Genomic DNA, 25,914 nt, shown 5'->3' with positions numbered 1-25,914 from the left:
AACCCAGCACCTGTCCCCTCTCCTACCCACCCACATTCCCCAGCCCTGTAGACTGGAGGGGCCACAAGACCTAGTCAGAGGGACAGGATGGAGGGGCCGGTGTTAACGCTGGGGCTGCTGGCTGCCCTGGTCGTGTGTGGTAAGAGTGGGCATCACCCTGCCCCGAAGGGTCCCTCAGGACTTGCACCCAGGGTCCCTGCTGCATGGTCCCCTCCTACTCCTCCCCTGCATCAGGCCCAGCTCCCACCCCAACTCTGGAGGGGGTTGACCGCCAGGACCCCTTCCTGGGGAGTGGTCGGATCCCCGCAGCTCAGCCCAGCCCCATGGCCTGGCAGGATTTCACGGCAGCCCCCTTCCCGGTCCCCCCTCCCAGCACCCCATCCCTCTTCCTGTCCCTCTCCAGGCAGCTGGGGCCTGAACGAGGAGGAGCGGCTGATTCGGCACCTGTTTGAAGAGAAGGGCTACAGCAAGGAGCTCCGGCCTGTGGCTCACAAAGATGAGAGTGTGGAGGTCTCGCTGGCCCTCACACTCTCCAATCTCATCTCTCTGGTGAGAGGCCCCTCTGTGGCTGGGCTGGGGACCCGAGGGCGGGGACGGCTTCCTGGAGGCCTGGCTGTCTCCTGGCCTGGGATGGCCACGGACGAAGCTCAAGGTCCCAGCCTGGTAGCTCCTGTGGTAGCTCCTCTCCCGGGGAAGCACGCTCCAGCGTTCTCCAGGTTCACTGCTGCCCACAGGCCTCGAGCCGATGCCCCTTCCCCTCCAGCTTCAGCTCTGGGGTGTGCCCCATATCAGACCCATGACATACTTCAGGGCTGTCCCCTCCCTGCTCCTTGGTCTGCCCAGCCCCTCCTGACTGTGCGTGCTTGGGCCAGGAGTCTGGTCAGGCCAGTTGCCGTGGTTTCCTCCGGGGGGTGGCGGGAAGTAGCTGCCTGCTGAATGTGTGCAGGTGAGCAGTGCGGGCCCTAGGGGACAGTGCTCTTGTGTGATTACAGAAAGAAGTTGAGGAGACCCTCACCACTAACGTGTGGATTGAGCACGTAAGGAGACGACCCCGCTCACAGCCGGGGGGTGAGGGTGTAGGGCCCATGCTTCCTTCTGCTTAGGGATCTCCAGGAGGGGATCCTCCTGGCCTCCAGGAGGAGCTGGCTCCCACCCACAGGCCCAGCTGCCCTTCCCACCACCTTGTACAGCCACAAGCTCAGATGGAGACTTCCGGTGAATTGGGATTCTTTACCTACGGGAAGGTTGTCACGGTATTCTGATTTTATTAGAAAACACTCTTCTGCCATCCATCAGAAGTTCATAATATAGACGTAAGTCTTCTGTGTCCATAATGAAATATGCTCCCTTTGTCGTGCAGTGTACGTTCTACACAGCTGTACGTGACGGACCTGAGTCCTAACTCTGCACCCACCTCCCCCAAACTTCTTTTGTCACAGTTCCCAGACCCTGTCCAGTGTTCCCCCAGGGAAGTGAGGAGAGCAGGGGGAGCCTGGACGACAGCAGAGCCGACTGCTGACATACCTTTCGGGTTCCAGGGCTGGACGGACCCCCGGCTGCAGTGGGATGCTGAAGAATTTGGAAATATCAGTGTCCTGCGCCTGCCCCCTGACATGCTGTGGCTCCCAGAGATTGTGCTGGAGAACAAGTTGAGCCACAACCCTCCCTGGCATCCCCTCGACCCTCCGCCTCCCCCATCTCTGCCAGCTCCCAGCTGGCTGGCATTCATGGTGGCCTCTGTCCTTGTCCCTCAGCAACGACGGCTCCTTCCAGATTTCCTACGCCTGCAACGTGCTCGTCTACCCTTCGGGCTACGTGTACTGGCTGCCGCCCGCCATCTTCCGCTCCTCTTGCCCCATCTCCGTCACCTACTTCCCCTTCGACTGGCAGAACTGCTCCCTCAAGTTCAGGTGCACCCACTTCTCCAGGCAGCCCTCACCCCCGGGCACCGTGCCAGGGGCTGAGAGAGGTGCTCGAGGCACCCTCAGTCCTGATTAGAGCTCCCCCAGACCCACAAGGGCGCCTCTGACCGTGAACCTCCTGTACTGGCCTTTCCGCCCTCAGTGGCCGCAGCCAGTGGCTGAGGACCACCCTCTCCCCGCTGCTCTCCCCAGTTCACTCAAGTACACGGCCAAGGAGATCACCCTGAGTCTGAAGCAGGAGGAGAAAGAGGGCCGCTCCTATCCTGTGGAGTGGATCATCATCGACCCTGCGGGTTTCACAGGTGCTGAGAGTAGCAGCTGGTGGGTGGGCAGGCCCCTCAGACGCACACCCGTGGGTACGGTCGCACCAACGCCTCCCCGCCAGAGATGCACGTGGGCACACCCATGTACACCTGGAACGTGGACATACAGGCACACTGACGGGCGGGGAGACCCAGATGCACAGACACATACCGACCTGCAAACACACGCAGACATACTTAGCGACGTAAATCTAGCACATTGAAAGGAAAGAAATCCCCAGGAGGGGATTGTGTCCCAAAGGCAGAGACAGACACTGGCCCCACCCTTCCTTTTCCCCGGGCCAGAAGACCCTCCTGGGTCTGGACAGGGTCCCTAGGGATGGATGTAACTGACAAATGAGGGGGGTAGTTAGTCTTCTGTTCCCAGGAAGCCGAGAGGCGTGGTTGCGGCTTTAGCCACCGATCCTAATGTTGTGTATGCTGCCCCCTGCCAACGCCCCACACTCCTATCTATGACCGGGCTCAGGTCTTCTATGGGGCTCCCCACCACACACCCCTGTTCATCAGAGAAAACCTATGTCACACCGGTCCCAAGGCGGCTACATCACCGGGGTTTGGGGGGGGGGGGGGCATTGGTGTTACTCTCACCACATCATTATCTCTAAGACTCCTTGTTTGAGCCACACACAGCCTCAGCTTCTCTATTTTCAAAACAAACAAAAAACCACACTCCCAAGGCAGAATTTCCCCCTTGCAGATTGAAACCTCCTTCCCAAGCCCCAGGGAAAGACGCCCACCTCCAGAACCTAAACACTCCTCTGCGCGCGCCCTCGGGCTGGCTCACTCCACCCAGCCCCCCCACCCCACCCCACCTCTGTCCTTCCCCGCCGCCCCCCCCCAACCCGCCCCCTTGCCTGGCCTGACACCGAGGTGTCCTCCTGCCCTCCTCAGAGAACGGGGAGTGGGAGATAGTGCACCGGCCAGCCAGGATCAACGTGGACCCCAGTGTCCCGCTGGACAGTCCCGGCCACCAGGACGTCACCTTCTACCTCATCATCCGCCGCAAGCCCCTCTTCTACATCATCAACATCCTGGTGCCCTGCGTGCTCATCTCCTTCATGATCAACCTGGTCTTCTACCTGCCGGCTGACAGTGAGCCTGAGCCTGCCCCAGCCCCTCCCTGTCCCTGAGGGCATCTGCGCATGGGCCTCCCCAGCCCTCCCCTCACCTCCTCCAGGAGCCACAACGGGGTCACCACTCCCGGGGCTCCCTGCCCACGGTCCAGGCATGGGGGGGGGTGGCCAGCCAAGGGGAGGGTTTTGTGACCGTGTCCGATATCCCCAAATGGACAGTCCCTCTTGGACCCTGCTTCTGCTGCTCACAGCAGGCCTCCCCAGGACCCTAGGGAGAACCCCTAGACCATCTCTCTGAACAGAAACAGGTCTGTCCTGGCCACCACGTGTGACCATGGGCCTGACACACAGAAGGCCATCCACTTTGAACGAGTGGGCGGAAAACGGGATCTCCAGGAAGCCAGGCATGGAAGCGTGCAATCTACGCTCACCTGGTTCTAGAAGGACATGTGTAATCTTCGCTCACTTGGTTTCAGAATCGTTTCAAATGCTTACTGTAAGCAAGGCACAGTGAGCCCCAGGGACAAACGCAATCTAGCCTCTGCTGCTGGCAGAGACTGTAGAAGCCACAGAACTAGGAGCACAGTCTGAGGGGCAGTAAAATGGGGGAAGCCTTCCTGGAAGAGGCGCTGCTTGAGCTGGAGGTGGGTTGGTGGGCACCCTGCAGATAGAGAAGGGGCCCTGGGGCAGGGCTGGGGACCTGTGACCACAGTGGCCACGGCCCCACATGCTCAGGACCTCAGGTGGGAAGAGCTGGCAGTGCCCGGCTGGGGTCTCTGAGTGGAGGACTAGGAGTTAGGGTATCATCGGTGCTATGAGGATGTCCCGGAGCTTTCTGTACAGGGTGGGACACACAGATCTGTGATTTGGGGAGGGCTGCGTGGCAGGGAGCTGGCCAACAGTGATAGCCGGTGTTCGCTGAGCGCTTGCCCAGCGCCTGGCAGAGTGAGGAGTGTGAAACGCTCTCTCACTTTGTCCTCACGACATTTAGCAGTTGGGACAACTGAGGCACAGAGAGGTTAGGCTACTTGCCGAAGGTCACCCAGCCAGTAAGTGGAAGAGCTAGGTGCCCTAGCTCCAAAGCCCATGATGTCGATCAAGGTACTGTGGCATCGCGAATGGTGGTGAGGGGGCCACAGTGGGACCCGCTGGGGTCAAGACCAGAGGTAGCAGCTAAGTCCGGGCTCCCCCAGGTGGCGAGAAGACGTCGATGGCCATCTCGGTGCTCCTGGCCCAGTCGGTCTTCCTGCTGCTCATCTCCAAGCGGCTGCCCGCCACATCCATGGCCATCCCCCTCATCGGCAAGTGAGTGACGGCTATGCCACGCCACGCTTCACCCACCCCGCCCTACCCCTCGCCCTCCCCCGCCCCAACAGCCCCAGCACGCCTCGCCCTGCCCCGTGGGCTCCAGGCTGAGTGTGTGCCTACAGGTTCCTGCTCTTCGGCATGGTGCTGGTGACCATGGTCGTGGTGATCTGTGTCATCGTGCTCAACATCCACTTTCGCACACCCAGCACCCACGTGCTGTCTGAGGGGGTCAAGAAGGTGAGGGGCCCAGGCCAAACGCTGGAGGTTGTCTGGCCGTCCCTCTCCAGGAGAACGTGCTCACACAGGGGAGTGCCACCCAGCCATGCAGAAGCGCCACGTGCTGCCCCCCACGCGGCGTGGACGGCTCTCCTAGCACACGGGGGCTTGGAAGGAGCCGGACACTAAAGAGCACAGGCCGCACAGTTTTCTCTCCCGAAAGTTCAAGGTCAGGCAACAGCCAGCCATCAGTGATAGAAATCAAGATGGTGGTTACCCCTGGGGGTGGGTAGGAAGTGACGGCAGGAGCCACGAGGGAACCCTTGGGACGGTGTTGGGTTGATATCTCACCTGGGTGGCGTTTACGCAGTTGAATGTGTCTGTAAAACTCCATCTGGCTCTACACTTAAGATTTGCTCAGTCTGCTGGATGTGTTACACCCTGATTATTTTTTTTAATTTTTTTTAATGTTTATTTATTTTTGAGACAGAGAGAGACAGAGCATGAATGGGGGAGGGTCAGAGAGAGGGGGAGACACAGAATCTGAAACAGGCTCCAGGCTCTGAGCCGTCAGCACAGAACCCGACATGGGGCTCAAACTCACAGACCATGAGATCATGACCTGAGCCCCTCACCCTGATTAAAAAAAAAAAGAAGGTGAGGGGCGCCTGGGTGGCTTAGTCGGTTAAGCGTCTGACTTCGGCTCAGGTCATGATCTCACAGTTCGTGAGTTCAAGCCCCACGTCGGGCTCTGTGCTGACAGCACGGAGGCTGGAGCCTGCTTCACATTCTGTGTCTCCCTCTCTCTCTGCCCCTTCCCTGCTCATTCTGTCTTTCTCTGTCTCAAAAATAAATAAACATTAAAAAAAAATTTTTTTTTAAAAAGAGAAAAAAATAAAAAAAGAAGGTGAGGGGGACGCCTGAGTGGCTCAGTCGGTTGAGCGCCAACTTCAGCTCAGGTCATGATCTCACGGTTCGTGGGTTCAAGACCCGTGTCGGGCTCTGTGCTGACAGCTCAGAGCCTGGAGCGTGCTTTGGATTCTGTGTCTCCCTGTCTCTTGCCCCTCCCTCGCTCATGCTCCGTCTGTCTCTCAAAAATAAAATAAAAATTTTTTAATTAAAAAAAAAAGGTGAGGAATGTGGGGGCAGCATACCCAGGAGGGGGCTGTCCTTCCCTCTCAGCCGCTGCAGGGCCACTAGCTGTTCTGGGATGTGAAGGTGCCTTAGCAACTTGCTTGATCTTTACCATTTGGAGAAGAGAGCTCAGCAGTCGGGGCATTTTTCTTACTTTTTTGTTGTTCATATATAATTCATTTTCAACAAATGAGTTGTGCTTTGTGCTGTGAGTAATGGGGAGAGTTGGAAGCAACCTGAGTGTCCATCAGCGGGGGATCGGGAAAATGGATAACAGCGTCAGACTCGGGAGGACTTTGTGGCAGCCGGGCAGAGGGTCAAGGCGCTTGGGTGTGTGAAGGTGACCCATGTCTGTCAAATAGCTTTCCTGTGCTCCCCTGACCTGCCGCAGCTCTTCCTGGAGACCCTGCCCAAACTCCTACACATGTCCCGCCCAGCAGAGGATGGGCCCAGCCCGGGGGCTCTCGTCCGGAGAAGCAGTTCCCTGGGCTACATCTCCAAGGCCGAGGAGTACTTCCTGCTCAAGTCCCGAAGTGACCTCATGTTTGAGAAGCAGTCGGAGCGGCACGGGCTGGCCCGGCGCCTCACCAGCGCACGTGGGTCCCCGTGTGGCCTGGGACTTTGGCCCGTCCGTGGGAGGTGGGCTGGGGCCAGGCCTCATGCCCTCCTCTGGCCGGGTATCCACAGGCCAGCCCCCAGCAGGCTCTGAGCAAGCCCAGCAGGAGCTCTTCAGTCAGCTGAAGCCAGCCGTGGATGGGGCCAACTTCATCGTCAACCACATGAGGGACCAGAACAATTACAATGAGGTGAGTAGCCACAGGCCTGCCACACATCGGGTGTATCCTGTCTTAAGGGGGCTCGGTTCCACGTGAGACACGAACCCACCTAGATGAAGGAGTTCACAGTGGGTGCAGACTCCAAGCACCCTGGGAGGGACAGCCCCCGCCTAGAACCCCAGAGCAGCACGCTGGGCCAGGAACATAGCTCCCTTAGGGTCCCTTCTTTGTCCGGGCTGCCAACCATTTTCTGTCCCTGCTCAACCCCAAGTCTGATACTCCAGACATACTCAGACATTTCAAAGGCAGACTTAGGTGGTTGTTCAGTATCACACAATTTTTCGAACTTCTCTCTTGAGAAAGGGGCACCATTTTCCAGTTCATGTAGGGGCTAGCTGGGAGGGGTGAAGAGGGAGGAGAGGGGACGACTTACCGTCCTTAGCCCCCTGAGAGAGACTCCAGGCACCCCCAGCTCCTCTTCAGCCCCTGGAGCCCTCCAGTGGGGTGAGGAGGGACAGACAGAGGCCTTGACTTCAGGGGGGCCTGGGCCCTGCTGGGGACACACCAGCACATCCCATCCACCGCAAGCCTGAGGCAAGCCCCGCAGATACACCGAGGCCACGCCTCCGTCACCGGCCCCAGCTTGGGCTGTGGGTCTGTGGTTTGAGGCCCTTCCTCACCCCCACTGTCTCCGTCTCCCTGCCCCCAGGAAAAGGACTGCTGGAACCGAGTGGCCCGCACAGTGGACCGACTCTGCCTGTTTGTGGTGACGCCCATCATGGTGGTGGGCACGGCCTGGATCTTCCTGCAGGGCGCCTACAACCAGCCCCCACCTCAGCCCTTCCCCGGGGACCCCTTCTCCTACCATGAGAAAGATAAGCGCTTCGCCTAGGGTAGGCCTGCTCTGCCCTGCTGGCCCAACTCCCAGGCAGCTTCGGGTTTGGGGCGGGTGTAGTCACGTGGACAGGGATGTCTGAGAGAGGACAAGCCCTTCCTGGGAAGGCCAACTTCTGGCCCTGAGACTCGAGGCCAGCTGGTTCTGCAGGGCTGGGGCCGGAAGAGCTGGGCTTTCCTGAGATTAAGGAAGGAAGAGAGACGCCTCACTCCTCAACCACAGTCCTCTGTAGCTGAAGACAGGAGCTGCCGAGGAGGTCTGAGAGTGGACATCAGCTGGCGGTCAGGGCAGGACAATTTGGCAGGGGGGAAGGGGGCTGGCTCAGGGGCCAGGGAGGATGCCACTCAGGCCAGCCTTTTAGGACCCCTCTGTGAGGAGTCAGAAAGGCAGAGGCCACTTCTTGCCTCCCCGTCCCCCGGGTGAGGCTAGAGCAGGTGGGATCCTGTGCCTTCACTTCCCTGCTCCCTAGCCACCCTCCTCTCAACTACCCCTCAGTCTTCAGCTTCTGAAGCCCCACCTGGAGCTGAGGTGGGGACACCTCCCTCTCCAGGGCTCCTAAGGAAGGAGGCTTTCAGCAGGGGTGGGGGCACCAGAGTTGCAAAATGGTCTTCCCTAGCCCGTTCTGCCTTGGTGATGCTGTCTGGGTCCCTCAGGGAAGCCGAGGACCAGGACACTTCCACCCGGAAGTGTTGGGCTCAGCACCCACAAAGACCAGAGGTCAGCTTATCAACCTCAGGTCATATGCGCAATCCTAGAGCCCCAGAACTCAGCCCTCCCCCAAGACGTGTCCCCTCTTGGACACCTATTCTCCACCCCAAAGTAGGGCTTCCATACAATATTCGGGACATACGTTTACCAAAAAAATTAGTCATCGTTTATCTGAAATTCAAACTCAACTGGGAATCCTGTCTTTTTGTTTGCTAAATTTGGCACCTCTGCCCCAAAAGATGCCCCCAACAATCCTGTCCCAAGGGCCAAAGGCTGAGGCTGCAGGTGCTGGCTGGGAGACATGAGAGCCTACCTCCAAGACAGCCCCAGTGATCCCCACCTCCTGGTATCCACACCCTGGGTAGCCTCCCTCCACACTGAACCAGGCTTGGTCTGCGTGACCAACGGAACGAGGCAGCAGTGACGGTGCAGCACCTCTGAGATCAGGCTCTAAAAGACACTGTGGCACCTCCTTTGCTCCCCACCCCCATCACTCTTGCTGAAAGCAACTGAAAGTTGGATCTCTCACTCTGGGGAAGCAGCTGGTATAAGAGCAGCCCTGCGGAGAGGCCCACACGGCAAGGAACTGAGGCTCTCTGCCTGCAGCCACATGAGTGACCTTGGAAGTGGATCCTCCAGCCCTGCTGGGCCTTCAGATGAGATCACAACCCTGGTGAACATCTTGGGCACAGCCAGTTCTTGAGCCAGAACCACCCAGCTAAGCTGCTCCTGGATTCCCGACCCTCAGAAACTGTGTGGGATAGTAAATGTTTGCTGTTTTAAGAGACAAAGTTTTGGGATGCTTTGTTACACCAGCGGGGTGACCTTGGGTGAGCCACCCTCATCTATTAGCTGTTTTCTTGCCAGCAAAATGTGTGTATCATAAGTCCCGTCTGTGAGGGGCTGTGAAAATAGAATCTGCTAGTGGGCATAAAGGTACTTGCACGTGTCCTACAAATGTAAGCGGTGGTTATTTAACTCATTCCTCAGTTGTGAGCCTGAGTCACAGGGGATGGGCCTGTGGTCTCCCACATCCAAGGCTGACAGGGAGTCTGTAGGCAGACTGGAGCAAGCACAGAGGGCCCAACTAATCGCCTCCTGGATGGACACACCGAAGGTCTTCACAGATCAACCCGTCTCCCTCAGAGGGAGTTGGTGACCTCATTGGCCCAGGTATACATAAGGTGGGATTTTTTTGTCTGTCAAAGGAAATGAACAAAAGACAAACCATCTAGCGTCAAAACTGACCCTGGTTACTTCTGCCTTCCAATATGAACCGTGCACAGGTTCAAGGTACGAATCTTTAATTTTGTCCCTCTGGGTAGGGAAAGCGGCTTGGACTTACACCCATCAGATGAGCAGGAAGTCCAAGACTTCCCTGGAATCGCCCTCTACGGGAGGGACCCCGTCCGAGCCCCAAGAGGCCCTGAACCAGACCCCTCAGCCACTGTCCTTGCTTCTCTCTGCCACACGATGGCACTGTTGCCAACCGCCAGGTGAACCCCGGTTTCAGGCTCTGCTCAGGTGGCAGCGACCCTTCCAGAGAAACCACCCCAAATGCCACGCCCGACCAAGGGTGCCCCTTGCCCAGTTTCCCGGGGTCACAGAAGGACCCCCAATGGCACCCATTCCTCCAGCACTGCAGCCCCAGGGTGCTGTCTGCACCGGTCCCCTTTATAGGTGATATGGAAGTGATAGAGGTGATATAGCTCCTTCCTCCCCAGGAAGTCACACCCACAAGGGGCCAGCTTCCTGTGAAACCAAAGGGTGTCCCTACACAGTCTCCCCAGGCCAGCAAGGCTACTCACCCTCCTTCAAACAGTGATGAGTCTTTTAGGGATGCACTGGGCTTCAAGGAACAGAAACACAAAGAACTGTGGTTCAAAGAAATAAGGCTTCCTCTTCACGAGACAGTGGTTGGCTGGGCTGTCCCACAGAGCTCCCAGGGACCCGGGTTCTGTGCTTTCTGCCCCGTCCTCCCTCCTTGGCGTGTTGGCTTTGTCCTCATGTTGTTGCCCTGCTCACAAGCTCACTGCCGCAGATCCACACTTCTCATCTGTGTTCGAGGCAGGAAAGGGGCCAGACATTCCTGACCCCTTTTATCAGGAAGCAAAAGCTCTCTCCTGGAGCCCCTTGGCTGATTTCTGCAGACGTCTCATGGGTCAAGATGTTATCACGTGGCCACCCCTTCCTCAAGGGAGACTGGGAGTAGAGCATTTCACTTTTCCAGCCTCCAGCATAGAAGGTGACAAAGGGGGAGTAGCTATTAGACACAAATCATGTCTACAGAAGATTTTTCTCTTAAAGTTGCCTCCCTTTAACCCCTTCAGGACAAAACCACCAGCTCCTCAGCTGACCCGCCCTCCTGAGAACACCAGAGAGACCTGACCTCTCTCCCACAGCAGAGAGAAGGTGAAAAAACAGGAGTTGAAATCTCTTCATACGTAGGGAGGCGGCATAATTCATACCAGAGGGAAGTCATGCTCCACAATCTTCCTTTTTCCTCCCCGACACTTGTAGGGAAGGGGAAAGGGAAAGTCGGAAATGTCAGAGCAACAGCCAGACCACCACTGCCTGGGTCAGAGGGTTTGGGAGGTGGTGAATAGGTGGTCCGTCACTTAGCAGGAGCCATGAATGGTCTTGCCTAAGTGTGGTCTTGGGGGAGGGGGAGCAGAGAGGGGAAGAGGTTCTGCTCTCCAAAATGGGTGAGGGACCCGAATCTGGGGAGGACCAAAGGGCAAACTGGGGAGAAGGGGCACCTGGCTTTGTAATCTCCAGGGAAAGGGGGCTGGCTACACACCTAGATGCACATTGAGAGCAACGCTTAGGGGTGGGGCCCAGAGCAGGACTGAACACAAGGACACAAGTAGATGACAGGGAAGGCAGGTGCCACCACCACTGTCCCCCCGACCCCAGAATCACGGTGAGGACAGACAGGAGGGATTTGTGGCTATAGAGGCTGGGGTCTGAGCCAACCTCACACACGGATCCCCAAGGACTAAAAGTAGTAGGCTGATTTCCAATGTACTGACACATTAGAAATGTGAAGAAATGCTGGAGACCTCATTTGTTTGTGGGGCAGGAGGTAGGTGGCACTTTTCCTCCAGCCCTCAGAGGCCTCCACCACCCTGTCCCCCAGGATGCCCAAGGGTTGGTAGCACTTAGTCGAAGCTGCGTTCTTTGTCTTGCAAACTTGCTGGGAGGTCCTGACCTGTCTGCTTAGAATAGATGGTCAAACGACAGGTGGCCTGAGCCCATGGTCATGGTCACAGCCAGCAGCAGGGACCCTTGTTCCTAAACTAGCCTCAGCCCCACCCTTTCCCTGACCTCAAACTACAAAGCCGATGGAGTGTGTTTTCTGGCCCTTCTGGGTCCCCTCATCTGACTCTCCGGAGGCCGCAACCTTGATCTTGACCGCCTGCCTTACTGAACTCTGAGTTCCTATGAGCCGCTCAGGCTTATCCCTGCCTCCTCACAGTCCCCTGCGAGTCCCCTGCAGCCCACCTAGCCTTGTGCCTGCCACATGCTGGAGACTCCCTTAGTCTGTGGATAATTTAATAAATACCGAGGCCACACTGAGGAGCCCCTATTCAGGGGCTGTTCTGTTCCCAAGAGCCCCAAGCTCCAGACCCTCCTCAACCCTCCTTCTTCCAAAGCTTACCAGGCCTGTGTCTTATGCCTCAGAGCCTGGGAGGGCCCTGAACTGCCTGAAGTTCAAGTTATCTGAAGGACCCTGAAGAACACCCTAATTTGCATTAAGGTATCCAAGCCCGGGGGACCTAGTGCATCTCCCTCTTAGGCTTGTCCCCAGTGCCCCGGCCCAGTGGAATAACCCATGAAGATGTTAGGCTAGTGGGACAGGTTCATGGTCCTCAACCATGTCATGGCTCAGGTCCAAAACGCCCCTCTAAACCTCCCCAAATCCTGACCCGCCAGAGGGAGCAAAAGGAGGGAGCCCAATTTGGGGCGCTTCCTCGCACTCTGCCTCCCTCCCACACCTGTCCGTCCAAGGCTGTGTCTCCAGTCGCCCCCCCCCCCACCCCAGATGGAAGGAACACGGGCTGGGCCAACGGAGTCAGAGAGCGGGGATGGAGGCTGAGCCATCTCTGTTGGGGCAGATGGGGCCCCTCTGTCCCCTCCCCAGCCCAGGTAACCCGAGCCTGGCATTTTGTCCATCTTGGAACAGCTGACGCTGCTGTGGTCAGACAGCTGGTGGGGCCTAGCTGGCCTGGCCAGGCTGGCTGGGGTGGGAGCATGGGCTGTTACATGAGACCCGGAGTCCACATCTCTCTACCCTGAGTCGGAGAGCTGCTGTCCCAGCCAACACTGTAGAGCTGCGGCACCATGTACAGGGACCAGGGGCTGCTGCTCCTCCTGCCGCTGCTGGCTGTCTGCCTGGGTGTGGACCAGGGGCTCAGGAGCCTGGGGAGGCCTGGAGTAGAGATCCAAGGCCTCAGGGGATAGAGGGTCTGGAGGGCTATTGAGACCTGCTCTGCACCTCTAGTTCCCTACCTCTCCACATCACACCCTCTTGTGACCCCCCCCCCAACTCTTTCTGCCCCAAAGCCCCTGCACCCGGGCTCACTGCTGTCGGTTGCAGGAGCCCAGGGCCGGAACCAGGAGGAGCGTCTGCTCGCGGACCTGATGCACAACTACGACCCCCACCTGCGGCCCGCGGAGCGCGATTCGGACGTGGTCAACGTCAGCCTGAAACTCACCCTCACCAACCTCATCTCCCTGGTGAGCCATAGGCTTGTAGGACGGCAGGGGAGGCGGAGGCCCAGTGCACCTGGCCCCCGGGACCTGCTGGGGAGAGGAAGGGGCTGGCTCTAGCAGCCAGGAGGAGGAAGGACGCTACAGGGGAGAGGCTGGGGAGCTAGAAAACTCCGGTGAAGGATGCCCAAGAGGCTGGGGTCCTGTAGCGCCCAATGGGGGTCTGTAGGGACTAACATCCAGAGACAGCAAGCGATGGGGGCTCAACCCTCTGTTCTGAACCCCCAGAATGAGCGAGAGGAGGCCCTCACCACCAATGTGTGGATAGAGATGGTAAGAGGCCCCCCTGAAGTCCTGTACCCTGGATCAGGCCCCCTCCCTGGGGTCCCAAGGCCCTTGGAGCTCCCTGTCTTCCCCCACCCCCTCCCCGCCTCTTCTGGGGAGGGGGTGACTCCGTGGAGAGCAGGAGTCTGGCAACCCCACTCGCCCTGCAGCAGTGGTGTGACTATCGCCTGCGCTGGGATCCGCAAGACTACGAAGGACTGTGGGTGCTGAGGGTGCCGTCCACCATGGTGTGGCGGCCGGATGTCGTGCTGGAGAACAAGTGAGGAGGAGTGCGGGCAGGGGTGGGGGGACAAAACGATACAAAGGCAGGGCCCGGTAGGACAAGGGGGGCTCTGGGGAAAGGTGCAGACCGGGCCCCCTTTTCCGGGGCCAGGAAATACTGGATGCGGCAGGTGCTGCCGAGGGTAGGGCCTGGCCAGCAGACCTGACTCTCGACCTGGCTCACTCCATCTCCTCTGGGCTCGGTCGTCTGCTGGGCTGCGGCCCTCCCTCCAACGTGGGGGTGAGGGCGGCTCCCATAGAAGCTGTGGTGATTAGGAGGTGGGATGATGAAGCCTGGAGGTGGGCGCGGCGGGGAGGTAGTGGACCCTGTGCCCGGGAGGGGCTGGTGTCCCCAGGCCCCATCCACGCAGGACGCTGGCAGGCCTGGGGTGTGGGACTCGGCCGAGCCGGGGCCGCCGGAGACGTGAGCCCCCAGCCCCGGGGCCTGGCCTGTGCGCAGCGTGGACGGCGTGTTCGAGGTGGCCCTCTACTGCAACGTGCTGGTATCTCCTGACGGATGTGTCTACTGGCTGCCGCCCGCCATCTTCCGCTCCTCCTGCCCCGTCTCCGTCACCTACTTCCCCTTCGACTGGCAGAACTGCTCCCTCGTCTTCCAGTGAGGCCATTTACCGGGGGTGCGGGTGCAGACCTGGAGAGCTGCCCTAAGAGGAACCTGGCTGGGGAGGGGGGTGGACGCGAGGCTTCTCGCCAGGGGTGCGGCTCCCTCTCTCTGGGGCCTCTGTGCCCGTCTCAGGCCCAGACACCTGCAGGTGCCCACGTCCCTCCCGGCTAAGCCGCAGTCCCCTCGCTCATCCTCCTTCGCTGCCTCAGTTTCCCTGCCTGTGCCCCAAGGGAGGAGTTAATGACTGGGGTGGGTGGGCAAGAAGGCATACACCTGCCCGCGAGGTACCAGCATGCACACACGAGCGCCACCCCACACGAGACGCTACACCCCACTCCCCATGGAGAGGTGGAGGTGCTCTCACTTTCCTCTTCCAGAAATGGGGGGAAGGAGGTCTGTGTGAGTGGGTTCCCATGCTTTAGAGAAGCAGTCTTTTCACAAGGAGACCCTCCGTAACAAACAGATCTGAGAGGTACAGACTGTGTTTTCTATGTTCTAACCATTGGCCCTTCCTGCCCTGGAGGCAGTGGAAGGGAGGAACAGAGTGGCCTTGGGCTCTTAACATCCGTGACGCGCACTGAGCTGCAGCCTCCTGGCCCTTCAACAAAAACTTCCCTGACCTCCAGGGAGCCCGGGTCCCCTTCGTGCCCCCCATCTCGTGGCCAGGGCTCTGCGGAGGGCTCAGAAATTCCTAGCTGTACTTTTTGAGGCAAGACCGCCCACGGTTGCCCCCAGATGACTGTGTACGTGACCTCGTAGGTGGATCTATACGCCCTCAAATGTGTCCCCCTTCCCAGGTCCCAGACCTACAGCACCAATGAGATCAATTTGCAGCTCAGCCAGGAAGATGGTCAGACCATAGAGTGGATTTTCATCGACCCTGAGGCCTTCACGGGTAACCTCTTCCCAGGACCCCAGCCGCACCTGACCTCCAGGGCAGGGCCAGGCTCGGTTCAGACCCCCTCCCCTGTAACTCAAGATGAAGGCTAGACTAAACCACACAAACTAGATTTTTAAAGACCCAGCAGAGTTCTGATTGCCCCACGATAATGTCTCCGGTTTTGGTGGGAGGAGGATCAGATATCCAATCTCCCTTTGCTGCTTCCATCCCTCGGTGGCACTGCTGTGGGCCCCGGCTGGCCGCCCACAGCCGGGTCACAGGGGCTGCGGGGATCTGCCCAGCCTGCGCTCCCAGTGCTCACTCTGGTCCGCTGCCCGCAGAGAACGGGGAGTGGGCCATCCGGCACCGGCCCGCCAAGATGCTGCTGGATGTGGAGGCACCCGCCGAGGAGGCGGGCCACCAGAAGGTGGTCTTCTACCTGCTCATCCAGCGCAAGCCCCTCTTCTACATCATCAACATCATCGCGCCCTGTGTGCTCATCTCCTCGGTCGCCATTCTCATCTACTTCCTTCCTGCCAAGGGTACCTGGAGCCCGTGGGAGGGGAGCCACGGCCCCGGCCGGCAGCACAGGGGCTAGCTGGGAGGGCACAGAGTGGCACCACCCACGAGACCACCTGTCCCGGGGACAGGAATGGGGTGGGGGAGGAGCCCCATGGCAGGGAACTTGAGATCTGCTCTGAGGGTCTCTTGGTTACGGGCAGCGGGGGGCCAGAAGTGTACCGTCGCCATCAACGTGCTCCTGGCCCAGACCGTCTTCCTCTTCCTTGTGGCCAAGAAGGTGCCCGAGACCTCCCAGGCAGTGCCACTTATCAGCAAGTAAGGCCGGCCCTCACGCCTACCACCCCCTCCCCCCCTCCCCTTCCTGGAATTCGGGGCACTACCCTTCTGCCACTCCCACCCTCCCATCCTCAATGCCAACCCCTCACCCTAAGAGATCTGGGGGAATCAGCTGCTAAGGGCGGGGTGCGTCTGGAGGTGGAGTCAGTGCCAGTGGGCCAGCCCCACCTCCCGCCTACCTGACCCTGGCAGGTACCTGACCTTCCTCCTGGTGGTGACCATCCTCATTGTTGTGAATGCTGTGGTCGTGCTCAACGTGTCTTTGCGGTCCCCCCATACACACTCCATGGCCCGCAGGGTCCGAAAGGCAAGGCCCCTCTCTGCCCACTCCAGCATCCTCCAGTCCAGTCCACTCACATGCGTCTTCCTCTCCACCCCCTTGCCCTTCCCTACTCACCTGCCACATTCAGCAACAAACCTGCCCTGTGTGTATCTTGAAGCATGTGGATTAATCCAGACGGATTAATAATAATACTGAGTGCTTGCTTTGTGGCAGGTGCATCATACATACTAACTCATTTGATCTTCATAAAACTCTTATGAGGTGGGTATTAGTGCCACCTCCGTTTTACAAATGAGGAAACTGAGACACAGAGACGTTCATTAGCTCACCCAAGGTTGCATGGCTGGGAAGGAGAAGCAAGATTCTACCCAGGCCATCTGGCTCTACCCAGATGGCTCCAGGCCATCTGCAGCCCACCTGCAGCAGTCAGCCGGGACCCTTGTTGCAAATGCAGATTCCCAGGCCCGCCTCAGGCGGGCTGGAACAGCAAGGGTGGGGCCAGCCTGTGGCCTCGTGAAGACTGTGCAGCAAGTACCCTGGTGATTCGAATGTGCACACAGGTTTGGGGACCTAGGCTCAGTGCCTGGCACAGAACAGCCAAGCTGTACCAGTGTCAAGCCACTGTCCCTAAGGTGCTGCCTCTGGGCCCCTGGTAGCTTGAGCCCTCCATGCCAACCTTCACTCTTTGCTCTGAAGCCCAGCCCGGCTGCCCACACGTCCAGGTCTGCCGGCTACTAAGCTAAGCGCCCCAGAACATCCTCTCTCCAGGTGTTCCTGCGGCTCTTGCCCCAGCTGTTGCAGATGCACGTTCGCCCACTGGTCCCAGTGACTGTGCAAGACACGGGGCGCCGGCTGCAGAACGGCTCCTCTCCGGGATGGTCAATCACAGCTGGGGAAGAGGTTGCTCTCTGCCTGCCTCGCAGTGAACTTCTCTTCCGGCAGCGGCAGCGCAACGGGCTGGTGAGGGCGGCGCTGGAGAAGCTAGGTGAGGCAGGAGGTATGACACTGGGGACACTCCAGTGCTCACTCTGGCCTGCTATCTGACGGGGAGGGCTATCTGTTGGCCAAGGCACCGGACACAGCCGATGAGTGTTGGTAAGTGTCCAGCTGGGGAGAGAGACACTAGGGTCGCTCAGGAGAGGCTACCTTCTCAGACTATTTCTTCTCCACTCGATTCCCAAACCTTACCCTCTCTCAACAGAGAAAGGCCCGGAGTCAGGGCAGAGCCGAGAGTTGTGTGGCAGCCTGAAGCAGGCCGCCCCGGCCATCCAGGCCTGTGTGGAAGCCTGCAACCTCATTGCCCTTGCCCGCCACCAGCAAAGTCACTTTGACAGTGTAAGGGGAACTGAGTACCCGGTGAGGGACTTGGACTTAAGATGGGGGCAAGATGAGTGGAGTGGCCGTGGCAGGGCAGAGGGAAGGAAAAAGTGGAATGGGGACATCAGTGCCAGGGGACTATGGCAGAACACAGGTTAAGGCCTGGAAGTAGGTGAGAGGGACCCAAAGAAACGGAGAATGAGAGGTCTGCTGGTGGGCCAAGGATGGCACATGATCCAGGGCAGGCTTGGTGTTCCTGCCGGTCATCCCACACCTGCCTCCCGCCCTCAGGGGAGCGAGGAGTGGTTCTTGGTGGGCCGCGTGCTGGACCGTGTCTGCTTCCTGGCCATGCTCTCCCTTTTTGTCTGTGGCACTGCTGGCATCTTCCTCATGGCCCACTACAACCAGGTGCCCCCTCTTCCGTTCCCTGGAGACCCCCGCTCCTACCTGCCCTCGCCTGACTGAGCCAACCATCGGCCGCCAGCTACGTGGAGTCTGATTGGCTGTGTTCTTCAGTGGCTGAGATCATGAGCGTGCTCTTTGGGAAGTGCCCTTCATGGCCATGTGAGCCAACAGGCCCTGAGAAAAGCATGGGAAATAAAGAGACCGAGCTGGAGTCCTGGAGTGGTTGAGAACGGCTGTGGGCAGGGTGTGCTGTTGGGATCAGCATCCGCGTGGCACCAGCTACCTAGTCCTGGCAATCCCCTCACTTCAGCAAAGCATTAGCAACTCCCATCATTTCTGAAGCCCCAAGGACTCTGTGTTTTACAATGTCCCCAGCTAGGCAAGGTCCCATCCCTCTAGGCCTAGCCCCCCTTTCCTTTTTACGAGTTCCCCACAGGTTCCTAAAGGAAGGAAGTCAAGAGAGATGTGAAGAGTAGCAGACAATGTTCTCTCAAAAGAATGGCAGTAGCCCGCTCCCACTGGCATCTCCCTCCCCTGTCTTCTGGGTGCTATGAGTACCCAACACTCACCTGCACCAGGGACCTTTCCATCCATATGCATTTTTTTATCATTGATCACAAAAGATTTCAGAGTTAAGAGCTCTTCACATCATCATGGAGAAGCAAGTCACTACTCCCCCCATGTTTCAGATGGGCAAATTGGGGCCCAGAGTAACAGGGGCTTCTCAGAACACTGGTGGCCAAATAAAGTTTGGAGTCCAGAATTCCCAACTCAGTTTTAGACACTCCAAGGAAGATTCATTCCATGGCCTGGAAAACAGACCCCTCTTCCTTCTCTTCTCAAAGGCCAGGGCATTTGCACTGGTGTCAAAGGTTGGTTAAGACAAGGAAGAGCTAGGCAGAGAGGCTGGGAGGTAACAGGGAACTTCTGGGCTTTGCCTTCTGGAAGGAGACCCTGACCAGCCTCGCTTGGCCCCACTTAGGAAACAAGATGGCCAGCTGAGGGCTTCCTGGGAGAGAGGCAAGGCCCTGATTTGGAGAGTACAGCTCCGGCCAGAGTTCTGATTGTGATGAAACAACTTCATCTGTCAATATGGGTACAGGTTTCAGTTCCTATCTACCCCTCATCAGAGGATCAAAGGTGCAGATCAAAGTGATTCAAAAATGTGAACATGCCACATGAAGACCTGACCATGGGACATTGTTGGGGGAGGGGAGAGGACCCCAGAAATAACCCCCCTCTCCCAAGTACAGGGTGGCTGGCTTTGGTGCTCAATCACCAGCAGGTTCATTCCATTAACTCCAGTGTAGGTGCATGCTGCCCCTGTGTATTTGGAGCAGAGACTTAGATCCTGGAGGCAATTTGATGATGGTGGGCCCATCTGTGGTTCTCTTTAGCTCCTCGCACAAGCAAAATTAAAAATACTACACTTGAGGGTTGCTGTGTCTAGCGCCTGGCACTGATTATCCCGTCAGATCCACACGGCAACACGAAGAGGCAGGTACTGTAATACAGTATGGACAGTACAGAAGAGGAAACAGTCTCGGGGAAGTTAAAACACAGTCCAGGATGGTGCAGCCGGCACAGGGCGTGGAGTCGGGATTTGTACGAAACAGGCAGTCCGGAGCCCGCACAGTCAGCGACGCGGATCTGCCTCTTCCTCCCAGCCGCCGCGGGAGGGGGTCGGGACCCTCTCTCGGACGGAAACTGTTTCCTTGGAGCCGCCGGGAAGGCGGGCAGGAGGGCGACAGGAACCCAGGTGGCGCCGAGGCCCGCAGCCCGCAGGGACCGCGAAGCCACAGCCTCCGCGCAGCCGCCGCGGGCGGGCGTCCCGGGATACTTGTCCCACACGGGGCCAGCGCGCAGACGTTCCGCTGCGCCGTGCGCAGCCGGAAGTGACCGGGCCCTAAGCGGGAGGGGACCTGGCGGAGCGGAAGTCACTCCGTGAGGCAGTGGCGACGGCGGCGGTGAGAGGATGAACAACAAGTTCGACGCGTGAGTGGCGCGTGGCCGCCCCCCGGGGCCCCTTCCCCCAACCGTTCCCTGCGCCCGCCCCCACCGGGGCTGGAGGCGACGAAGCTCTCCGGCGCCGGCCTCCCTCCCGGGCTTGGGCTGCGGGCCTCCCCGGCCCAGGCGGCCAGCGGGGACGAAGAGGGGTCTGGGGAGGCGTGATGCAGGGGCCCCAGAGACTTCGGGGTCGTACGGACCGAGGGCGGAGCGCGGGGTCCCGGGGAGGAGGTGGCAGTACCGCCCGGAAGGAGACTTGCGGACGCCCCGCCCCGGTGGATGCAGGTTGCCAGCGGCGTGGAAGGGCGGAGACCGCAGCGGTTTGGGTGTTTCCGCAGCCTGGCCTCCTTGCCTCTGAATCCAGCTTTCCACACACGCTCTAGCCTAGGAAGGTCACCTCGCTTCTCTGACTCAGTCCCCTCATCTGCAGAGTGGGGACGGTGACAGAGTCCGGGTCGCAGAGTTGTGAATACAGAGAGGTAATGTGGCTGTGGCGCCTAGTGGCTGCTCAGTTACGGAATGCTCCGTCTTCCTGAGGCTCCTTCCCACTTCCTTTCTCCTCCCCCTTTTCCCTTCTTCCAACACACTCACCAGGAGCAACGAGCTTGCCCAACGAGCGTACTTGCCATTGCCCCCTTCTCCCATTTCTGTATGTACCCTATCTGGTTCCTCGGTCCAGCATCAGACAATTGGAAATGCAAAAAGGACATGCAGAGTATTTTTGCATGTTTCCCCTCTAGCGATTTGTATCTTGAGGTAGTTCTTACCTCTCTTCCAGCCGTCTAGGAAATCTGTCGGATCCCCAGAGACCTAGGTTTCCAGCACCAGACCAGCCAGTTACCAGTTATTTGACAGTAGAAGAGTTACCCAACCATTGTTACCTAAGCCACGTTAGTGGTTAGTGCCCCGCTGCTGCTCTGAGTGTGGTAAGGACCAAATCACACTCAGCAGTGCTTAAAGGTACATTGTTAATTGCTAATAGTGAGGAATAAACGTAAAGTGGAATGGCTGTTGATTTAGGTTGTGACCTGCTGCTGATGGGACTTTGGGTTTTTTCCAGTACAATGAGTGCTGGTTTGCAAATTGAGGAGTCCTAGATTCCAGCACTGTCCGCAGCTCCTCGGGAATGTTTCTGGTTGCTGAGAAGTCTCTGCTGCTTGGAAGAAGTCTTTGGCTGAACGTTTCCCCAGCCTGCTGCTTAGCTGAGCCCATTTCAGTAGGAATGGCCACCCTGCCCTCCGCTCCCCTATGTGTACCCCTCGTCTTAATCTCTGCAGCACCTAACTCCAGATCTAAGTCCCTATAGGATTCTGCAAATCCTATACCCGTTCTTCCACTGAATTGAACCGGTCAAGATTTCATCTTAGGAAGGTGTTTTTGTGGGTCATCTAGCCCAGTCCCATCCAAATCATTTGGATTTGGGGATTGCAGTAAGCTAATTTAAGAATGGTAATAATGGGGGTGGGGGGGCGCCTGGGTGGCTCAGTCTGTTAAGCGTCTGGCTCTTGATCTCAGCTCAGGTCTTGATCTCAACATTGTGAGTTCAAGCCCCACACTGGGTGTGACACATACTTAAAAAAGAAAAAAGAATGGTAATAATGGCTTCCATAGGCATCTTGCTAGATGCTTTTCATATATTATTTCTACTCTTAACCCTACAAAGGGGATCATGTTACCTCCTTTTACAAATGGGAAAATGAGGCCCTACAGATAGAAAGGCCCATATGGTGGGATTCAAACCCAGGTTTGTTGTTTAACCTTGATTCATGTACCTCTTGGCAAAAATTAACCTGGGTCATTTTCAATTAGTTCTAATTATTAACTGGTCCTTGTAGTATGCCCGAATTTTTTAACCTCTCTCTTCTAGCTGTGTAGGAAAAGAACCAAAGCTTTCGTTTATTTGAAATTAGCAATTGGAGACCTCACTCCTGCCCCTGGTTTTGCTTTTGTTTTTGTTTTTCATGTGAAAAGTCTGAGGTGTATTAAGTTTATTTATTTAAGTAATCTTTGCACTCAATGTGGAGTGTGAACCCGTGACCCTGAAACCAAGAGTCACATCCTCCTCTGTCTGAGTTAGCCAGGTGTCCCAAAAGTCTGCAGTTTTCAGACCATTGTTACATGTTTGGCATATATATATATATATATATATATATATATATATATATATATATATTTTAGATATATATATTTTTTTATTTTTCATTTTTTTTAATTTACACCCAAATCAGTTAGCATATAGTGCAACAATGATTTCAGGAGTAGATTCCTTAGTGCCCCTGGCCCATTTAGCTCATCCCCCCTCCCACAACCCCTCCAGTAACCCTCAGTTTGTTCTCCATATTTATGAGTCTCTTCTGTTTTGTTCCCCTCCCTGTTTTTATATTATTTTTGTTTCCCTTCCCTTATGTTATCTGTTCTGTGTCTTAAATTCCTCATATGAGTGAAGTCATATATTTATCTTTCTCTGACTAATTTCACTTAGCATAATACCCTCTAGTTCCATCCACGTAGTCTCCAATGGCAAGATTTCATTCTTTTTGATTGCCGAGTAATACTCCATTGTATATATATACCACATCTTCTTTATCCATTCATCCATCGATGGACATTTGGGTTCCTTCCATACTTTGGCTATTGTTGATAGTGCTGCTATAAACACGGGGTGCATGTGTCCCTTTGAAACAGCACACCTGTATCCCTTGGATAAATGCCTAGTAGTGCAGTTGCTGGGTTGTAAGGTAGTTCTATTTTTAGTTTTTTAAGGAACCTCCATACTGTTTTCCAGAGTGGCTGCATCAGCTTGCAGTCCCATACATGTTTGGCTTTTACACTCTTCACCACATGGTTCCTAAGGACTGTTCCTAAGATTCCAGTTTGCCAGCATCCTAAAAGTCCAGTGCCCGGAGTTGCGTACTGTAGTCTAAACTGATGCGCTCAGGTTAAAGAAGAGCTCTAACCTCCTCTATTTTGTGGGTCCGACTTCTATGAGCGTAACCTAGAACTATAATTGCACCCCACCCCCCACATTTATCAAGTCAGTTAGCTACATTGTCATTGTTGCTGTTGACATGTGAAACTCTAAGATGCTTTCACTGTTCTGCAGTCCCAGCTGCGATGAGCTTGGTTTTCAGATCTAGATGCCATACTTGATTTTCCCACTGTTCTCTCTTCGCTAGCTTTTGGCGCACTCTTAAAGTATTATCTGAACCTCCTGTTTGGCACTCATGCTATTCTGCTTTGTATTGCTTTGATTTTAGAAGTCCATTCATTAAACATGTTTGTTTTCTGCCTCTGTCTGATGCTGGACATGTAAAGATGAATTAGACCAAGTTCCCAGATGCATAAGGAATCCGTCTGGTTAGAGAATATGAGGACAAGCCTGGGTGGAAGTTTGGTGAGCTGACTTGGAGCCACTCAGTCTAGACAGCCTTAGAGATGCTAATTGCTTGCCTGTGTCTATGGAGCACAGATTTTTAGTCCTGACTATTTTGGCTCAAATCCAGCTTCAAGTTGGGAAGAGTAGCCTCTGGAAGATGGGATGCAAGTGATTTGCCTTAAGTGAAAGCTTAGTGGGCGGGGTGGCTGGTTAGCTCTATTGTTATTAGAAATAACAATACAAGATGAAGGTCCATTAGGATTTCCTTTTACCATCTCCAAAGGGAGTCAAGAAGTGTGGTCCAGGGATCACAGCACTGTTTGTTTTTGAATGTAATAATTTTTGCTATTTTTTTCTTTTCTGTTTCCTAGTAGTGATTAGCAGCAAAACCACTAAAAAGAAAGGAACTTCTGCTTTTCTTGGGGCTAGTAAAAATGAGAGATGCTGGGGTGACTCTTCAAGATTTAAAGGGAAGAGACCCTAGAGGATATAGTGGAGGCTGGGAATTGAGAGAGAAATGGTTTGAGTCCTGGGGTATCCCATAAAGAAGAGAATTAAGAGCTGTCTTGGGCCTATGCCATATAAAAACCTATGAGATGTTTTTGATCAGGAGCCAAAAAATTGGCTATGGCATCATAGTGGGGACAAGTACAAACATTTATATGGTAAGGTTCAGAAGAGGGGAGCCTGATCCAGCCTAGGGAGAGATTAGGAAGTATTTTTAAGAGAAAGTGGCCCTCATCCCGAGTCCTAAAGGACAAGTTAAGTAGAGGAAGGGGGCCTCTCTGAGAGGAGACCACATGATGAGCACAACAGAGGGGTGAGATTGGAGAACTCAAATAAGTTGATAACACTAGAGTGCAAGGAGTTTGTTGGGACCAGGCAGGAGGTGATCTTGGCACATATACGCACATAAGGACCTTTGTACCATGCTGAGGCCCAAGTGTGCGTATCTATCTTTTCTCCTCAGTGAGGTGCTTGGGGACAGGTGCTCTGTAGCATCTGATACAGTAAGTGGCTTGGTAAAATATGGGACTTGTATGCTGTCCAGGCTCCTTTTGGAAAGTAAAGCAAACCAGCTCAAGTGTAATAAAGGGGAAGGCGTGTCATAAGCACAGATAACGTTCTCCCAGAAGTCTGAGGAGGTCACACTTAGTCAATGAGGTGGTAGCATCACCAACAAAACCACTTTCCTCTCCCACCTGATCTCTGCTCCATTCCCTTTCTCCCTACTGGCTTTCTTTGCATTTGCTCATTGTCTTTCCTTCATGGCTTTTCTCATATGGGTCCCATAGGATTGCCCCAGCTCCCGAATCTGTGTGATCTTTGATCTCCTGGATGAAAAGCTGAGGAAGGAATCGGCTCATACTTTTGAACAAGACCACGAGGCATTGGTTATTGGCCAGGCTGGGCTGCCCTTTGTTCAAGTGCCCTTTATAATCATGTCTTGACCAGGGTGGGGATGGGGACGTTCCTGGCGTGGTGTGGCGCACCTGAATATATCCCACAGCTAGGACTGTGAAATGGGCAGAAGGTGCACCTCAACGCATGGTTAGTTTGTGCATTCTAATATTTATTGAGTGTTTTTTATGTGCGAGGCACTGAGATTTGTGGGCCAAAAAGAAGCAAAATGCTTTGCAATATGTTTCTGTAGGTATGCAAGGTAATATCTGTGTTATCATTTGAGCATTTCTAGTTCCTTTCTTGAGAATTACCCAGTTCCATTTGACGAGATAGTCGCTAGGGCCAGAGGTGATTTTGAAGAAGATCCATGATAAGCTAATGGTCCAGCTGTGTACCAAATGGCATTCTTATTATTCTTGTGAATTCACCTTCTGATTATCTTTTTGTCTGAATGCAGTGAGGTTTTTTAATTTTTTTATTTTTTTTAATGCTTTTTGTTTATTTTTGAGAGAGAGAGCAAGCAGGTGAGGGGCAGAGAGAGAGAGGGAGAAACAGAGTCTGAAGCAGGCTCCAGGCTCTGAGCTGTCAGCACAGAGCCCAACGCAGAGCTTGAACTCACAAACTGGGAGATCATGACCTGAGCAGAAGTCGGACGCTTAACCAACTGAGCCACCCTGGTGCCCCATGTGAACTTTATTTTTTTTTTCCAAAGTTTATTTTTATTTATCTTAGAGAGAGAGAGAGAATCCCAAGCAGGCTCCACACTGAGCTGAGCGTGGGGCTCGATATCACCTCCGAGATATCACTACCTGAGCTGATACCAAGAGTCGGATGCTTAACTGACCTAGCCTACCAGGTGCCCCTCCTATGAACTTTACATGTATCTGAAAGCCTTAGGGTAGTTGCACTGCTTCTGGAAGGGTAACACCTACTATACATTTGACCAGACTTACTAGGCAAAAAAACATTCATTCCTTCTTTCAGTCATTTCTTTTTCTTTTCATTTAATATTGATTCAACATCTTGTGCTATGTGTTAGGGCGGCATCTTCTTGTCCTCGGTGCCGGAGATACAGACATTGATAAAAT

At 55.6% G+C, this 25,914-nt stretch overlaps 3 protein-coding genes and 1 long non-coding RNA gene across 7 annotated transcripts in view; 3 read left to right on the top strand and 1 right to left on the bottom strand.

The window, feature by feature from the left end:
• The first annotated feature begins 67 nt into the window (after window positions 1–67).
• Window positions 68–7,815, top strand: CHRND (cholinergic receptor nicotinic delta subunit). 2 transcript variants are annotated; one of them, XM_060624158.2, is made up of 12 exons: window positions 68–139; window positions 404–549; window positions 993–1,037; window positions 1,539–1,648; window positions 1,755–1,910; window positions 2,115–2,224; window positions 3,137–3,337; window positions 4,512–4,623; window positions 4,749–4,863; window positions 6,368–6,572; window positions 6,664–6,782; window positions 7,462–7,815. In XM_060624158.2, the coding sequence occupies exons 1-12, from the start codon at window positions 88–90 to the stop codon at window positions 7,642–7,644; spliced, it is 1,554 nt and encodes a 517-aa protein (XP_060480141.1). In that variant the 5' UTR covers window positions 68–87; the 3' UTR covers window positions 7,645–7,815. The 2 variants fall into 2 exon arrangements, with proteins under 2 accessions (XP_060480141.1, XP_060480140.2); XM_060624157.2 differs by having other exon boundaries at window positions 86–549.
• On the bottom strand, window positions 7,534–12,367 carry LOC132672296 (uncharacterized). The gene is made up of 3 exons (XR_009607464.3): window positions 10,745–12,367; window positions 8,885–10,586; window positions 7,534–7,640 (listed from the first exon to the last, which is right to left on the bottom strand). It is a non-coding gene; the product is annotated as an uncharacterized LOC132672296 (long non-coding RNA).
• Window positions 12,368–12,431: 64 nt separating this feature from the next.
• Window positions 12,432–18,099, top strand: CHRNG (cholinergic receptor nicotinic gamma subunit). The gene is made up of 12 exons (XM_060624165.3): window positions 12,432–12,754; window positions 12,956–13,095; window positions 13,357–13,401; window positions 13,563–13,672; window positions 14,135–14,290; window positions 15,094–15,191; window positions 15,518–15,718; window positions 15,899–16,013; window positions 16,227–16,341; window positions 17,086–17,302; window positions 17,519–17,652; window positions 17,926–18,099. The coding sequence occupies exons 1-12, from the start codon at window positions 12,700–12,702 to the stop codon at window positions 18,097–18,099; spliced, it is 1,560 nt and encodes a 519-aa protein (XP_060480148.3). The 5' UTR covers window positions 12,432–12,699.
• A 1,812-nt stretch (window positions 18,100–19,911) lies between these two features.
• EIF4E2 (eukaryotic translation initiation factor 4E family member 2) overlaps window positions 19,912–25,914 on the top strand; it is a 29,840-nt gene continuing 23,837 nt past the window's right edge. For all 3 annotated transcript variants that reach the window (XM_078450782.1, XM_078450781.1, XM_078450780.1), the window contains exon 1: window positions 19,912–20,034. In XM_078450782.1, the coding sequence (XP_078306908.1) occupies window positions 20,015–20,034 (20 nt within the window). In that variant the 5' untranslated portion in view covers window positions 19,912–20,014. The remainder of the gene's footprint in view (window positions 20,035–25,914) is intronic.

Source organism: Panthera onca, chromosome C1 (assembly GCF_046562875.1).
Source record: "Panthera onca isolate mPanOnc1 chromosome C1, mPanOnc1 haplotype 2, whole genome shotgun sequence".
Classification (NCBI taxonomy): Eukaryota; Metazoa; Chordata; class Mammalia; order Carnivora; family Felidae; genus Panthera; species Panthera onca.
The sequence above is the reverse complement of the archived record's forward strand: the minus strand, read 5'-3'. Positions and strand labels throughout refer to the sequence as shown.